Source organism: Trachemys scripta, chromosome 14, assembly GCF_013100865.1.
Source record: "Trachemys scripta elegans isolate TJP31775 chromosome 14, CAS_Tse_1.0, whole genome shotgun sequence".
NCBI classification, from domain to species: Eukaryota; Metazoa; Chordata; order Testudines; family Emydidae; genus Trachemys; species Trachemys scripta.
This window is the reverse complement of record NC_048311.1, coordinates 37,473,932-37,490,984: the sequence shown is the minus strand read 5'-3', so window position 1 is coordinate 37,490,984 and position 17,053 is coordinate 37,473,932. Positions and strand designations below refer to the sequence as shown.

General features: G+C 48.4%; 1 protein-coding gene across 1 annotated transcript in view; it reads left to right on the top strand.

Annotated features, from left to right (window-relative positions):
* Nucleotides 1–3,322: 3,322 nt before the first annotated feature.
* The window catches only part of LOC117886933 (butyrophilin subfamily 1 member A1-like), a 194,493-nt gene continuing 180,762 nt past the window's right edge, over nucleotides 3,323–17,053 (top strand). Inside the window, exons 1-4 of the mRNA XM_034789094.1 lie at nucleotides 3,323–3,434; nucleotides 5,061–5,411; nucleotides 12,513–12,794; nucleotides 14,449–14,565. Coding sequence (XP_034644985.1) covers nucleotides 3,329–3,434; nucleotides 5,061–5,411; nucleotides 12,513–12,794; nucleotides 14,449–14,565 — 856 coding nt within the window. The 5' untranslated portion in view covers nucleotides 3,323–3,328. The remainder of the gene's footprint in view (nucleotides 3,435–5,060; nucleotides 5,412–12,512; nucleotides 12,795–14,448; nucleotides 14,566–17,053) is intronic.

Sequence of the window (17,053 nt, the reverse complement as noted above, 5' to 3'; positions counted from 1 at the left end):
TTTCCATCATGTTCTTTTAGAGGAGAGTCTGTTTGAAGGGGGGGAAGGGGGTTGGTAATTGGACAGGACAGTCACCTTTACCAGGGTACAGACGCGGGGGCAGGTTCAGCAGCAGGGCACACACACATTGCAGTCACTAGTTACCCTGGGCACTCTGGGAGGTGGTTTTCATGTTCTGGGGTGGGGGGGGGAGACTATGTGACTTTGTGGCGGGGGAAGGCGGTTAGAGATCTTATGCAGCGGTCCTTATCCTGGATCACAGAGCCACGCAGCAGGGGATCTGTAACCGTCCTCCCCCTGTCACAAAGTCCCATATCCCTGACACACAGAGTCCCGAACAGGAGGGGTGGCAGGCTCCATTGAAACAACCAGTCCACCAGTGCGGACCGCTCTAGGAGCAGGAGCCTGTCATTCCTCGAGTTTAGAAGCGTCCTTTGCATCACTACACTACACCCGCTCCCCACCACAGTCTGCGTCCCAGTTTCAACACTTTACCGCGAAAACAGTAATAAAGAAAATGGTGTTCATTAACAAATTTCCAGTGATTTTATTTTTAAACCTGTGTTGGAAGGGGGGGAACGGGGGGAACAGGGTATGTGACTGGAAAGGATAGTGAATATTCACTGGGTAAAGAAACGGGGGCAGGTTCAGCTTCTCTGTAAACAAACTTAATAGTCACAGGTTACCCTGCTCACTCAGGAACCTAGCTTTCAAAGCCTCCTGGATGCACAGCGCATCCCGCTGTGCTCTTCTAATCGCATGGCTGTCTGGCTGGGCGTAATCAGCAGCCAGGCTATTCGCCTCAACCTCCCACCCCGCCATAAAGGTCTCCCCCTTGCTCTCACAGAGATTGTGGAGCACACAGCAAGATGCAATAACAATGGGGATATTGGTTTCGCTGAGATCAGAGCGAGTCAGTAAGCTTCTCCATCTCCCCTTGAGACGTCCAAAAGCACACTCCACCACCATTCTGCACTTGCTCAGCCAGTTGTTGAAGAGTTCTTTTTCAGTGTCCAGGGCGCCTGTATAGGGCTTCATGAGCCAGGGCATTAGCGGGTAGGCTGGGTCCCCGAGGATCACTATAGGCATCTCCACATCCCCAAGAGTTATTTTGTGGTCCGGGAAGTAAATACCTTCCTGCAGCCATCTAAACAGACCAGAGTTCCTGAAAACACGAGCGTCATGAACCTAGCCCGGCCGTCCGACGTTGATGTTTGTAAAACGTCCCCTATGGTCCACCAGTGCTTGCAGCACCATTGAAAAGTAGCCCTTTCGGTTAATGTACTGGCTGCCCTGGTGGTCCGGTCCCAGGATAGGGATGTGAGTTCCATCTATAGCCCCACCGCAGTTTGGGAATCCCATCGTGGCGAAGCCATCTATGATGACCTCCACGTTTCCCAGGGTCACTACCTTTGACAGCAGTACCTCAACGATTGCATTGCCTACTTGCATCACAACAACCCCCACGGTAGATTCGCCCACGCCAAAGTGGTTCGCGACTGACCGGTAGCTGTCTGGCGTTGCAAGCTTCCAGAGGGCTATGGCCACTCGCTTCTGGACACTCAGGGCTGCTTGCAGCCGGGTGTCCTTGCGCTTCAGGGCAGGGGACAGCAACTCACAAAGTTCCAGGAAAGTCCCCTTCCACATGCGAAAGTTTCGCAGCCACTGTGATTCATCCCTGACCTGCAGCACTATGCGGTCCCACCAGTCCGTGCTTGTTTCCCGGGCCCAGAATCGCTGTTCCACAACATCAACATGACCCATTGCCACCATGATGTCCTCGGCGCGGGGTCCCGTGCTTTGTGACAGGTCTGTGCCACTCTCAGACTTCAGGTCCTCACCGCGCTGCTGTAGCCTCCTCGCTCGATTTCTCAGCATCTGCCTCTGGGAAAGGTGGATGATAAGCTGCGAGGTGTTGACAACGGCCATAACTGCAGCGATGGTCGCAGCGGGCTCCATGCTCGCAGTGCTGTGGCGTCCGCGCTGTCACTGACCAGAAAAGTGCGCGAACTGATTGCCTGCCGGCGCTTTCAGGGAGGGAGGGCGGGAGTGACGGTTGGATGACGACAGTTACCCAAAACCACCCTCGACACATTTTTTTCCCCAGAAGGCATTGGGGAATCGACCCAGAATTCCAGTGGGCAGTGGGGACTGCGGGAACTGTGGGATATCTGCCCACAGTGCACCGCTTCCAATGTCGATGCTTGCCCCATTAGTGTGGACTCACAAAGTCCAATTACTGTCCTTAGTGTGGATACACACGTTCGACTTTGTAATATCGATTCCACATATTCGATTTAAGTAAAATCGAACTACTCTCGTAGTGTAGACATACCCTTAGTCACCTGGCCTATGGAGTCTGAAAGTCCTTAGGTCAGCACAGAGAAGCAAAGTTTAAGAGAGGGTTCAGCCTGGCCAGAGCTGGGGCTCTGCCGAGCCGTGCTGCTGGAGGGTCCAGCTTGGCTCGCTTTCTCCCTATCCCTTTTTTGTCTCTCAGTCCCAAGTGAGTCCCTGTGTCTCTGTCAGCCCAGTCCTTTAACACCAACACCTGGCACCTTCTCCCTTTGTGCTCCAGCTCCCGGCTATTGCTCCTCTTCCCTGCAGAGAGGTGGGGGGAAGAAACTTGCTCTAGGAGTTGATGCTCATTCATTGAGGCTTCCCATTGTCTTTTCAAAATCCTCCATTGATATGTGTTGATTCCAGCCCAGACAGTCCGAGTGGCTCTACATCTCAGACACCTAGCCTGTTCGGCCACGTCCCAGCAAGAGAAGCAATTCTTTTCCCCCGAAGCAGTAACGAAGCAATGACAAGGGGATCAGTACAGAGTCCTACCGATAATTCATAAAAATATTTTAGTAAAATTCCCCACCTGTCACACCTTCCTGAAGAAAATATATGGGACTAAATGGCTCTTTAATACAGTGGTGAAAGCCATAACAAGAACCAATGGGTGGAAGTTAAAATTGGACAAATTCTAATTAGAATTAAGGCACAGAATTGTAACCATGAGGGTGGTTAATCACTGGAACAAACTACCATGGGAACTGATGAATTGTCCATCTCTTGCTCTCTTCAGATAAAGACTTGGTGACTTTCTGGAGGATGCTTTAGTCAAATACCAGTTTGGGCTCAGTACAGATCAGACTAGATGATCTAATGGTCTCCTCTGACCTTAGTCTATGAATATTGCGAAGTGCGCTAATGTAAACATAACTGACCAATGGACCAGGGCTATGAAAGTCAGACAACCTGGCACTGTCACTGTCACTGCGTGCCACTCACTCACCGTCTGGTTTGTTGTTTCTCCCGTTCCTTAGACCAAGCTACAATGACGAGGAAAGTTCCCTTGTTCTCCCCCGGCTCCACAGTGAGCTCCGCTCTGCCCAGCTACGTCGCTCTCTGCCTCACTCTACTGGTTCACAGACTGGCATCAGGTAGGAGCTCCGGTCTCCTCACTGGGTTTGCTGCTGTTGCTGGTCATCACCATCCACCTTGTATCACTGCCTTGTCTTGTAAATCATGTCTGATCAACCTGCCAACAACCAGCAACATGGAGAAATCACAGGGTATACCTGGGTCCCCAGTAACCATGGTTACTATCTATACACCATCTTGACAGGCCTTGAGACTACATCCATCCTACTGATTTCTGGCAACTTCTAAAATACAGAACACAGTGAGCACCACTACAGGGCTGGCAAACTATTTAAAAAGGACACTATCCAATTCCTATACACTGCACTGACAGATCGAATACATCACAAATCAGACTCTTCAGCCATGAAGGAGTCCTGAATCCTAGGCTCTCCAGTTTAGACGTAACAACCCAGAAGTCATTCATGCTGCACTTGGCACATCTGACTAGGGCTCAGAGCTAGACCTCACCTCACAGTGAGGATGTGAAGATATTTGTTGGCTTCTTCATTCTGTGCCTTCAGTGAAGCCCTGATAGTGACCCACTCCACCCCTGGGCTGGCTCCTCAGCTACTTGGCCATTTTGGTTCCCTCCTGCTGTGGTTTCCATCCTGTTAATTTAACCAGCTCTATCCGTCTCTCCTGATGCTGAGTCTCTGCACCGAGACTCCCACATCCTGTGCCGTTCCACAGTGACCGATTCTCTGTTTCTTGCAATGTTCTATCTGCCTCCTTCTCCCTCTCCATTATCTGACCTCTGACTTTACCTTTAAAGCCATTGCCTGCATAGTGATGATCTATTTTCATATCTTTACACCTCGTCAGCCTTTACACCCCCCCTCCTGCAGATGAGGAGGCCCCTGTGCTGTAGCAGCACGAAAAGGCCTTGGTGTATGAGAGAACCAGGCCCCCAGTATCAATATCCCCAGGGTGTCCATGAGAAGTTAGAGCTTTATTCAGAGATCATAGGAACAATGACAATAACACTCATGTGAACTCTGTGTGACAGATATTGCAGCCACATGTGGTATTTTGGGAACTATCAAATTCACTTTATGAATGTTCTGTTTATTTTTGTACCCCCTTTTATCAATAATATCTGTACATGTTATATGTGTCTTTGTGGGTTTGGGATTGTAATCTATGCCATGGGGGAGGGTTACCCCATTACTTTCGGAATTTTCAAGCCGTGGGGGATAATTACTTGTAGGACAGGTAATAGTTCCAGAGAAGTACCACCCCTAGGGAGAATTGCATAAACTGGGTTAGACGAGGTCCCAGAAGCCCAAGAGAACAAAGATTTTTGGTATAAAAGCTGGATTTGAACTGACCAGAGGCCCGAGATCTTGGACTGCAAATTGACAGGATCTGTTAACCAAGAGGACAAACCCTTAGAGAAAGATTTGAAAGACTTTGGAACCTACCAAAGAGTCCCATGTGCCAGATGAGAATTCTTTGGTATAAGTGTAACGTGTGTTCAGACCTTTGATTGGTTTATGATAAATTTGCTCTGTCAGGCTTTTGTCTTTAAATGGTCTCTCACTTCTAACGTAGGGCGCTCACTTACTGTGTGTCTTACTGCTGAATTAATGCCATTTTTAGCCCCTCGCAGATTTAATTTCCTTTTTTCATTGTACATTTCACAGCACAGTTCACAGTGACTGGACCTGACCGTCCAATCGCTGCCTCCATAGGGGGGGAGGCCATCCTGCCCTGCCACCTCTTCCCCAGGATAAGCGCGGAGGACATGGAGCTGAGATGGTTCCGATCCAAGTTCTCTCCAGCAGTGCACCTGTACCGTGATGGGCAGGATCAGTACGGAGAGCAGATGCCAGAATATCGAGGAAGAACTGAGCTTTTGAAAGACGACATCACCAATGGGAGTGTTTCCCTGAGAATACGCAACATCCGACCCTCCGACAATGGGCAGTACGTGTGTTTTTTTTTTCAGTCCAGTACCTCTTATGAAGATGCTATATTGGAACTGCAGGTGGCAGGTCAGTAACTTGTTCTGATGTTTTAACGTCTTCAACAGGGTAATAAGTGGAGTCAGAAGGTTCATTGTGAGATTACACAATTTTTTTTTATTATAGTGGGGCAGTAAGTGTGCTCTGGATAAGGTTGATTCTAGTTTGCTGTTTAATATCCATCTTTTTCTAAGTTCTCTAAAACTCAGATGCATACTCAGATTGTCTTGAAAATTGCTGCGACTCATTGGAGTCTAGGGTCGGGTTAGTGGCCCATATTTGAGGTCTTTAGAGCAAGGAATTAATGAGATGCACGAACACCTCTAAACAATTAAGTGAAATTAACATGTTGTGCCCAGTTGCAACTATTTTGTGCACACCTGGGGCTGAACAATGACTCTGATCCTCCCCAAACTGATGCCACCAGCTGGGATTGATCTCGGCTCGTGTCTGGCCCCTTCAGGGTAACAGTGGTTGATACACAGGGCCCTGTAGCCCAGAGCCTGGTCTAAGAATGGGAGAATTGAGGAATTCCCCGCCCCCAGCACATGTAGAGGCAGGAGGCCTGACCCCTGAAGGTGCTGCCAGAGAGACCAGCAAGGGGACACGGGTGCAGCTAGTTCTGTAACCATGACATGAGGTTTAGGTCAGGTGTAGCGAACTCCTGGTCTCCATTCAAGCACTGAGCCTGCTCCACACAAACCACCCTTGACTTGCAAAATGTTATCACCTCGTCTCCCTTGCCCTGAGCAGTCCTTCTGGGACATTGCCTTCACTTACCCCTCACCAAGCCCTGGAGATCACTGGCATATCTGACACCAGACTGCTGACAATCCCCATGGCAAGGAGTCTGTGCCCTACTACTGACACAACCGATACAACTCAGCACTGAAATGAGGCATGATCGATCCCTCAAGGTACACCTGCACCTCTCCGCATATCACAGTGACAGCTCTGCTAATATGCTCCAAATAATCCCCTCCAGTAGTCGTTACAGCTACACCAAGTACAGTGCATGCAGTTTTAGTGCATGCAGACAATTCCCAGTGGTTATTGCCAGCTCCAAAGGGGCAGAGTTAAGGTTGTTTGGGTTTTTCCCTTCCCTATGGATTTCCTGGTTTTAGAGGTCCAAGTTTTGCTGAACAAGGCATTCTGGAAGGGCAGGAGATAACACAGAGTTAGGGTTGTCTGGAGGTAACAAAGTTTTTTGTCAGTGAATAACCATGAGGAAGGATTACAGGAAGGGGGCATTGTTTGTGTCGTGTTCCACAGATTTGAATTGCAGCATGTAACTGCCTGCACTGCAGCTGCATTCCCTGTGTTCAGTGTAGCTGTACTGACCAGTGGAGAGAGTAGTCACTGTGCTATGGAAGGGCAGGAGATAATATCACCAAGCAGCCTGAACTCTGTGCTAGCGAAGGTTTTGTCAGTGAATTTTCTAGGTATTGTGTTTTTGTTTTTGTTTTTTTAACAGAAAGGGAAACGTTTGTTGTAGGAGCTAGTGGCCATTTACGTGGTTGTAGTTCTCACCTAGGTTTGCAGTTGCCACATGACTGTGCCTAAGTAATAATCAAAAGTATAGTATAGTGCTTTTCCATTAGTAGACCTGAAAGAACTTTACATCATTATCCCCATTTTACAGATGGGAAACTGAGACACAGAGCAGAGACGTGAGTTGCCCAAGATCACCCAGCAGCTCAGTGGCAGAGCGAGGAATAATCCCAGTCTTGGGAACTCTCTGTTAGGCCACTCAGTTGCTCCGTGGTTACTCACTGCCCCTCCCCCCTGTATGTTCTGTGATAGTGCAATGGGGATAATGGTCGTTCTTAGCAATGTTCACAGTGTGTAGCTCATAACAGGGCTGGTGAGAGAAGTCTCATCCCAGGTCTCCATCCCTACACCTTGACAGTTTTATTACACAGCGGCTAATATAAGCATGTGAGAGGAGACTGGTGTGTCTGTTTCCTTCTTCACCATCCCCCACAACATGCAGCTCCCCTCTGGCCTGCATTTCTGGCTGCACACATGACAGGCAGCAGCTTACTGACAGGCCACACAGTACCTCGATTATATAGCCTGAGCTGGTCTTCTTACCCCAACAACCATGCTGAGCTGGGCCCCCCGGCCCTGTTCCAGCCAGACTTCCCCAGCCATGTTGCAGGCCCACCCAATCCAATTCCCCCTCCCCCACACACTCTGCCAACCCCACACAGGCATGATATGTATTTTAACTATTCATTTCCTGCATTTTAGGTGTTTACATTTTCACCACATTCAGCCCCCCATCCTACATCCCCTTGATCACAGATTACATGAGGATTTAGACACTCCCAAGAGTGGCAGGGTCTCCCAGATTCTAGGATATACAGGGGGCGGAAAAAGGACCTCAGAGCCCTGCAGAGGGGTAGGGCTCCCCCCCAGATCCCATCATGGGAAAAGGGAGAATTTGGGGCTGACAGGACTCTCTGCCCCTAAATCTAGGACTTTTACTGCCACCCCTCACCATATCAAATCCCTCCCATTCCACTCCTTCCCCTTACCTGAGGAGGCCCCAACCCTTTTTTCTCCCCTCCCACCCATTCCCATTTCTCCCCCTCCCCATAATATCCACATTCCTTGCTGCAGACCCAACCCCTTTTCCCCTGTTCCCATCTCCCCTACCACCCCCATCACCTCTCCCAGCAAGTGTTTGCATGTGTAATTTATTTTCTTTTCAAATTATTTGCTGGGTGCAGATTACAGCTCAATAAAGAAAAACAAGGAAAATAAAAAACAAAAAATCCACTCACATTGAAGTAGGCCTTGTATTCCTGCCAAGTGTTGTCGACAAAAGTTATGCCAACAATCAAAAAGCACTATAACATTGATAGTGCATGTTCACACTAAACTCCCTCTGTCGGCAGAGCACATCCACAATTGGTGCTCTAGCATCGACAGTGAGAGCAGTGCACTGTGGGTAGCTATCCCATTGTGCTATTCGTCACCATCTGCAGTTAGGAGTTGTGGAAAGGCAGAGTGGATTGCAGTGCATCATGGGTGTGGCTTCAACATCCCATGATGCATTTTTCCATCCTAGCATTCCATGAGCTTCAGACTGTGTTTCGTTGCATTTTTCAACTGCCCCGGTTTACTGTGCATCCGCCATCTCTACCTGAAAGGATGGCCCCACACTGCTCTCTACTCTTGTGGTTGCTGTTATGAACACATCGTGGATGGCCATGCAGTATATCATGAACGCCCAATCTGAACAGGAGTCAGAGCTGCCTGACCTTCTATGTGCCATTTAAAGAAAGAACACCAGATTACTGCTGGCATTCATTTTGCAGCTGCACATGGTGGACTGTTGCTCTTGGGCTTGGGAAACAAGCACTCAGTGGTGGGATTGCATTGTTATGCAGGTCTGGGATGACAAGCAGTGGCTGTAGAATTTTCGGATGTGGAAAGCCACCTTCCTGGAACTGTGTGCGGAGCTCACCCCAGCATTGCGGCTCAAGGACATCAGAATGAGACTGGCCCTCTTGGTGACTATGAACAGAACATGGTGCAGTGCTGCACGAAGATAAAGGAGCTGAGGCACACATGCCAGAAGGCAAGGAAGGCAAACTGCCACTCTGGTGCTGCACTGAAGACCTGCCTCTTCTATTAGGAGCTGGATGCCATCCTTGGCAGTACCCCACCTCCTCCGTCAAGAGCCCTGTGTGTACTTCAGTGGGGCTGGAGACAGTGGCGTAGCCAGGTTCTAAGAGGAGGGGGAGCAAACATAAAAAAGGCTCCCCCCTTGGCTCCTCCTCTGCCCCCCCCCCCCGTGGCTGGCTCCTCGGGCCGTGCCTGCCGTGCCCCCCCCGCACCCCCCCCCTCGCTCCTCCGGCTGTGGCCGCGCTGTGGGCCGCCATGCTGCGCCCCGCCCCCCGCTCCTCCGGCTGCGGCTGCTGCCGGCCGCGGCTGCGGGCCACCATGTTTCCCCCCTTGCTCCTCTGGCCGCGGCTGTGGGCCGCCATGTGCCCCCCCACTCCTCCGGCTGCGGCTGCCGGCTGCGCTGCGGGCCGCGGCCGCCCTGTGACCTGCGCGCCCCCCCCCCGCACCGCCGCCCCCCGGGGCCCCCTTCCCGAAACGGTGCTGGGGGGAAGCGGCCGCTTCCCCGCCCCCCCCCCCCGCTACGCTACTGGCTGGAGACAGTGGACAGCAGAGTCAACTCTGATGATGAAGTCATGGATGAGGAGGTTAAGTTGGAGGATGATTTGGAGCACATGGCAGGGTCGCTGGTGGTGTGACGAGTCAGGGCCTCTTTTCCACTCAGGAAGGGTCTAGCCAGTCCCAGCAGTCTATCTCGGGTGTGCAGGATGCAGAAGAGGAGAGCCCCAGTAAGTGATCTTTGAGTTGATGTTGCTCAGTTATGAGGTTCAGCTGTCCTTTGGTCTGTGTATTGTCAAAGTGGGTGAAGGGATACAAATCTGCAAGACTAGCTGTGTTTCAATGTGCTCCACATTTCCCTGTGAAGCTAAGAAGTGCAGCAGAACAGTGTGTTAATGCACACCGACATTTCACAGGAATCCTCCAGAGAGATCTCTAGCAAACTTTACAGGAGGTACTCACCAATCCTCTACCAAAGGTCTCTTGTCAGAGCTGCTTTGTTCCTTCTGCCATTGTAGGACACTTTTCCACGCAACTCAACAATCGCTTGTGCTGGGACCAAAGCAGCACACACGTGAGCAGCATAGGGACTGGGTCTGAACCCGCATGCTGCAGTAGATGCACCCTTGCTTACCCTCAGGAGTGAGATATCAACTTCAATGACCGCCCCCCTGTGGAAAATGGGGGCAGAATTTGCATTACTGTCCATGGTCGCCCTCAATGATCCCCTAAAAATATAACCTACACCCTTGCCTCATCTTGAACGCCCATCACCCGTCCAGGCCTCGCTCATTATGTTTAGGGTGTTCGCGGAGATGTGTGCTTGCCAGAGTTCATAGAGAAAGCGATTGGTATGTTACAAGAGGTGAATTTTTCCCTAAGGATTGAATGCTGTGTGTGAACTAACAATGATGCTTCTGTGTACTGTTTCTTGTGCTAATGCAAATGTTGCCTTCTGGAGAACTCCCTACATACTGGCCAAGCATCTTTGCCAGCTAAGGAAGTGACCAAGGGATAGCATGGAGAACATGTACCAAGAAGTGCTCCAATCCTCAGAGGCGGAGAAAAGAGAATGCAGGAAGTGGAGAGAAAAGGAAAGACAAGACCGAAACTGTGAGGAGCACATTCTAAAGGGACAGAAGCAAATGATTAAAGTGATGGAGGAGCAAACAGAGATGCTGAAGTCCCTAATCACACTTCAGTCAGAGCATATGTGTGCTCACCTCCCCATCTAACCCTATTGTTGAAGCACTGCTTGAGGCTGTCCAGGTTTCCCATGTAAGATTTCATGAGCCATGGCAGTAAGGGGTAGGCTGGGTCTCCCAGGATCACTATGAGCATTTCAACATCCCCCACTGGAATCATCTGGTCTGGAAAGAAAGTCCCTGTTTTCAGCTTTCTGTACAGGCCAGTGTTCCTGAAGATGCAGTTTAGTATATATTAGTGCCCAATACACTTATATTCTCACTTATTTATCAGTTTAGTCATGTAGGCATTGGTGGCCGTCCCTCCCCATCAGCCTTGGAGTGAGGCCACACCCCCTTGCTACCACATTTCTGTAAAGGCAATCCTTAGTGGGGAATTAGAAGTCGCTGGAGCTCAGGCCCTCTGGGCAGGGCAGAGAACCAGACAGTCTAGGGAGCTCGGGCACTTAGGCAGGGAGGAGCACCGAACAGTCTATCACCTGATGACATGGCTCAGGCAGATGGCAGACGAATGCAGGCCTCTTGGCCACGCCCCCTTGCTACAAGTCATTTTCATAATTGATGCCCTGCATGACCTCTATGGGTTCAAAATTTTTTTTTTTGGTTTGTTTTTGTTTTTCCCCAGGTTTTGCAAATAATGAATGTAGTATTTTGTTATTTATATACTAGTGCAGGGGTTCTCAAACTGGGGGTTGGGACCCCTCAGAGGATTGCGAGGTTATTACATGGGTGGTCACGAGCTGTCAGCCTCCACCCCAAACCCCACTTTGCCTCCAGCATTTATAATGGTGTTAAATATATAAACAAGTGTTTTTAATTTATAAGGGGTGTCGCACTCAGAGGCTTGCTATGTGAAAGGGGTCACCAGTACAATAGTTTGAGAACCACTGATCTAGTGCATGTTTTTGCGTTATTTGTATATATAAGTTTTGTTCATTATGTGTTTACATTTTATATAAAAACAATAAAAATAAAGTTTAAAAGAGAGACTCCTGAGCAGGGAAGGCTCCAGACATACATCCCTTCTCTACCTCTCCGTGGAAGATCTTCTGTGTGAAATTTCCAAACAGCGTAAGGCCTTCTCTGCACACCAGCTGCAACCAAAATAACTAAATGCATTTGAATTCACACCTTTGGGTAAATTGAAGCCTTATTTCAGATTAAGATCATTTTATTTCAGTTTAGCTCATCAGTAAAAGTGTGATCTGGGGCAGAAGGCATTACCTTAACCCTGCATTTCTGTGTTATCTAATGTGTGTATTTTGTGGGTGTCAGTGTGGGTGTGTTTCTTGTCTCTCAGAGGAGTCCAGTTTTCTGCTACCAACTTCTGTGCTCTGGAAGGGTACAATGCACAGCCGAGGTAACCTGAACTCCCTAGTAACAAAGTTTGTTGGTAGTGAATCAATTGAAGGTTTGTCTATACATACACATGCACTGGTAACAATGAAGTAGTGCAAACCTACATGGACACTTTTAAATGGTTTGGAAATGGCTCATATTAATTGAGCTTGAGTCGATTCCTTCTTGATTTAAGTGTGTCCACACAGGCGTGTGCACTGGTTTAACCAAATTTAAACTGGAGCAAATTTGTGTATAGAACAGCCCTGACATAACATTAACTTTACTTGCTGTATATTAAATAGGAATCTGACCAGCTTAACTGACCAGCCGCACTCGTGGACTCACATTCGATTATTAGTTTAATAGGAAATGGCTTTTGATAACAGTGTAATAAAGCTTTTGGCTCACTACTGGCACTGCAGGATTATCACAAGTTCATTTATTTCATCTGTAGGTTTGGGCTCTGCTCCTGACATCTCTGTGGAGGGACATCAGGACGGAGGGATCCGGGTTGTGTGTCGATCAGCCGGATGGTACCCAGAGCCCACGGCTCAGTGGAGAGATCTTCAGGGGCAGGTCTTACCATCAGCCTCTGAAAAAATATCCCCTGAGGCCGATGGCCTGTTTCAAACAGAGATTGCCATTGTTCTAACAGAAGAGTCCAACCAGAAAGTGTCCTGCTCAGTCAGGAACCCACGTCTCAACCAGGAGAGAGAGTCAGCGATTTCCATAGCAGGTCAGTGTCCGTTCCAGCCACACATGGATAGACCGAGACGCTGCAGACATGAGCAGAGAGTATTTGTCATTGTGTCTCCTATTTATTTATTGTCCTGGATCTTCAACGTGCTGAGCATGTCTTGGAAAGTCCTGAGCAACCTCTCACGTCTCTTTGATTCCAGTAGAAGCTTTAGGTGTTTAGCACCTTACAAGCTGGGACCCGATTGGCCAGATTTTCATAAGAGCTCAGCACCCAGCAATCCTCGTTCTTCTCAGTTGGCGGGGGGAGGATGGAATTCTCCTTTGTTCTTGTGCTGTAGTGAGGACTGTGTTGGAACTGCAAGCTATCACTATCAATTTAAGAGTGAGGGTTGGGGTGCAGGTTTTCCAGGTCCTGTTTGCAGGCTAGTGGGCTCTGCAGCAAAGCGAGCAGAATCAGAGTTTGTCTACAGGAACAGTTAGTTTGTGGCAAGGTGTAAATCTGCCTCACTCTAGCCTGGTGCGCACTGTCTGTGTGGACCCTGCTACATGCACTAACAATTCCATAGTGCGCTTTGATCTGTCCTGCTTTGAAATGGGAACAGTTCGAAGTGCACCAGGGAACTTTTAGTGTGGTGTAGCAGAGTCCACACAGCCTGTTAGTGTGCAGCAAGCTAGTGCAAGGTAGATTTACACGCCCAGCCTGCCGTGCACTAACTGTTCCTATAGATGAGCCAAGTTAAAGCAGGGTGAGGTGAGTTGTGCCCCCTGCCTTAGGGAGCAGCCCCTCTCTCTTTTGGGGGGTTCTTGTGTGTTAATATTCTGGATTCTAAGAAATAAAGTCATGTTACGCTGCAACCTCCAAGCTTCACTTCAGAGGACCTAGATGCATGCTCCCTACAGAGCTCCCTAGCTTGCAAGTAGCACCAAGAAACTCCTCTGTCTTTAAAGTGTCAGCTCATAATTTTTACACAGTTTTCAATACACCAGTCACTTAACAAGGATCCTCTAGTCAGCCATTGCTCCAAGGCCCAGGACTCTGGAGGAATTTTTACTCTGAATTTCCAGTCTCAAGTTTGGTGTTTATTAAAATTCTGCATTAACATATGTTGGGTTAGACTCTCTTGTGTAACTGAACCCCAGTGAGCACAGGAGAGTCGGGTGTGAGGCAGCTGGTCACAACCCTCCGATTCTGAGGGCCAGTCTGCACTGGATGCAGCCTTGGGATCACTGAGAGCAGCCTAGGGCCGGGATAATCGGTTATTTTTTTGTCAAGGTCCAGATTTCTTGGTCAAGGTGTAGTCAAGGTCCAGACACAAGGGAAAATAATAATAATAAAAAACAATGATAATTAAATAAAAAGATTCCAGGGTCCATTCAAAAGCATCCTGTAGTCTAGATTTGGCCTACAGTCCACCTATTGACTACCCCGGCCTAGGGAATGCTTGAACTTATGCCAGTGGGAGGTAGGTGTAGCATATCAGAGTCCACCCCACCCCCTCCCATTAATTAACCATGTTCAGTAACCAGCCTGGGACTTTCATTGGTTTAATAATAAAGCACAGAGGAGCCACATCTCACTGTGTAGTTCCCTGTGAGAGTCTTTTAACTAGTCACAGAGTCACCACTGTCACTGTGTCCTGCCTTCATTCTGTGCGTGTTTGCTCCCAAGTCAATGGCACTTTCTCTTGCAGAGCTGTTTTTCCCGAGGGCCAATCCCTGGATGGTGGCTCTATGGGTGATCCTGGCTCTTCTGGCTGTTCTCATTGGCTTGGCCAGTTACTGCTTCTGGAGGCAACACAGAGCGAAAGGTGAAGTAACGAGAGGGGGGAACTTGGTGAGAGAGAGAGAGAGACCAAAACCAAAACCAAAAGTAGTGATACAGGCATTGAGGGGCTTTGATTCAATGTTTGGAGGAGTTTCAGGCAATGGGAGCTGGGCTGAGGGTGAAGGGGGAGCTGAATGAATTATGACTTCACATGTGAACTGAGACGTGTCAAGTGGTTTCACCCCATCAGATCTCACTCAGGGATCCCAGTCGAATGTGATTCAGAACTGTTCCCTGGGGATCGGCCTGGCTCCGTTTGAAACACCATGTGGGGCTCAGTGAGCTGGGCTTGGAGTGCCAACATCTGGAACTTGGCTGCTTGCAGGAAAAACAGAAAGCAAAGGAGGAGAGGGGTTTGTTACGGCCCAATTCTGCCCCCTAGTCTGTGCTTGCAAGTAGGAGCTGTGGATGGGCGAAGTAGTGGCTGTGCAAATGGACAGGTTAGCAATTTAGCTACACTACAGATTTGCTCAGCCTGAGATCCTGCTACAGGACCAGGGCAGTGAACTCTCTATTGTAGTAGAAGTGCTCAGCTGTAGTTTTTTCTCTGGTCACAAAGGGCAGATATTGACCTTCAGTGATCTGTGAGTTTATAGGGAGCTGGGGGTTTCAAAGCTGCCTAATGGGTCTGAATACTCAATTTTTGTTTAAATTAATGGGCACTGAGTGTGCAAACATATAAGGCTGCTGTGAAAGTCCCACCCAGAGGGTTTTCTCGCCTGAAGAACTGTGAACTTTATGTAGAAATTTGCACGTGTCGGAAGACTTGGGAAGGGGAAATGTCTGTTCAAATGATTTCCCAGTGGGGACGGAAGCAGATAATTCAAAGAGTAGAGAGCAGCTGTGCTGTTTACTTGTGAAAGTTGGAACTGTGCAGGACCAGCCCACAACATATTGGCACCAGAGGCAGGGAGCTCAAATGACGCCCCCATGCCCCCTCACTTGGGCCAAAACTTTGAAAGGTCTCAATTCTGCCTTCTTCCTGTGCTACTCCTCTCATGGTACTGCTCTGCTACCTACCCCAGTAAAGGAGAACTAACAACTTAAAATGCCTTGTTCAAAAATTTTAAGTAACACTTAACTTTCAAACGCCTGAACAGCAAATGTAACTTTTCTTGTCTGCATAGTACACACTGGCATTTTTATCTGTTTAAATAATCAAAGTGGTGCTTTCTGTGCCTTCTTGGTTGCAAAGATTTGAACTGCTTCCTGAAGGTCCACAGTCTGAGCCATCTCATGCTCTATTGAGATGGTTGCAAGGCCGACCAGCCTTTCCTGTGTCATTGTGGAGCATAGATGTGTTTTTAACAACTTCAGCTTAGAGAAGGTGCGTTCTCCACTAGCAACTGTTACACGAAGTGTTAGAAGTATGCGCAGAGCAACAAAAGCATTTGGAAAGAGGGTGGTCATCTTATTTGTGCACATATATTCCAGAACAGCCTTTGGAGTTGATCCTGCTGAAATGTATCTTGAAAGGGCTTTCAGTTCATCACCTAAATCACTCGCATCAATATTGCGCATGTTGTTTGAGATGTTTTATGGGATTATCCCGTGCCTCGTAATCAAAATGTCTTCTTCAGTGACTTTTGTATTCTTGAATGGGTGGGAAAATAGCTTCAGTGTGAAGTTCCTCTGCCAACTTCTGTGCACTCTTCAGAACATTTTGAAATCCCTTATCTGACTAGTAAGACTGTAGGTATGACCTTGCTTTGTCCAGTTTTTCCATTGCCCCAGATATATCAAGGTCAACACCTTGGAGTCTCTTGCTTACAACATTTATTTCAAACAGTATGTCATGCCACAACACTAAGCCACACAGAAATTTGAAGTTATGTATGTTTCTGGTGATTCCATTTCCCTCTGCCACTGTTCTCCCACCAACAGTTCCTGTCATAACATTATCCTCCATAATGGCAACTATGGCATCATCTATCTTCCCAATTTGGTGTTTGATAGGCTTTATTGCCTGCATTTGACTTTCCCATCATGTGGCACTCAGTGGTTTCAGTGTCAGAGAGGATGTTCCCAGATGTTGCTTCAAAAATTGCCATCGATGAGTTGATGCAGAGAAAAATACATAGATGCTTTGAATTACATTAAAAAATTCAGCAGCCTCACTAAAGCTGATGCTGCATCACTGACCACCAAGTTCAATGAATGAGAACTGTATGGGACAAAAAAAGCTCAAGGGTTTAACTCTCGGATCCATGTCTGCACTCCTCTGTTCTTTCCTCTCATGTTGGCACCATTATCGTAGCCCTGACCTCTCATGTCAGCTATCGCAATTCCCGTATCTTCCAGCTTTGCCTCTCCTGGAATTGACACCTCCTCACCTATTATTGGGAGTGGACTACATCCACCCTGATTGAATTGGCCCTGTCAACACTGGTTCTTCATTTGCGAGGTACTCCCTTCTCTTCATGTGTCATTATATAATGCCTGCATCTGTAACTTTCACTCCATGCATCTGA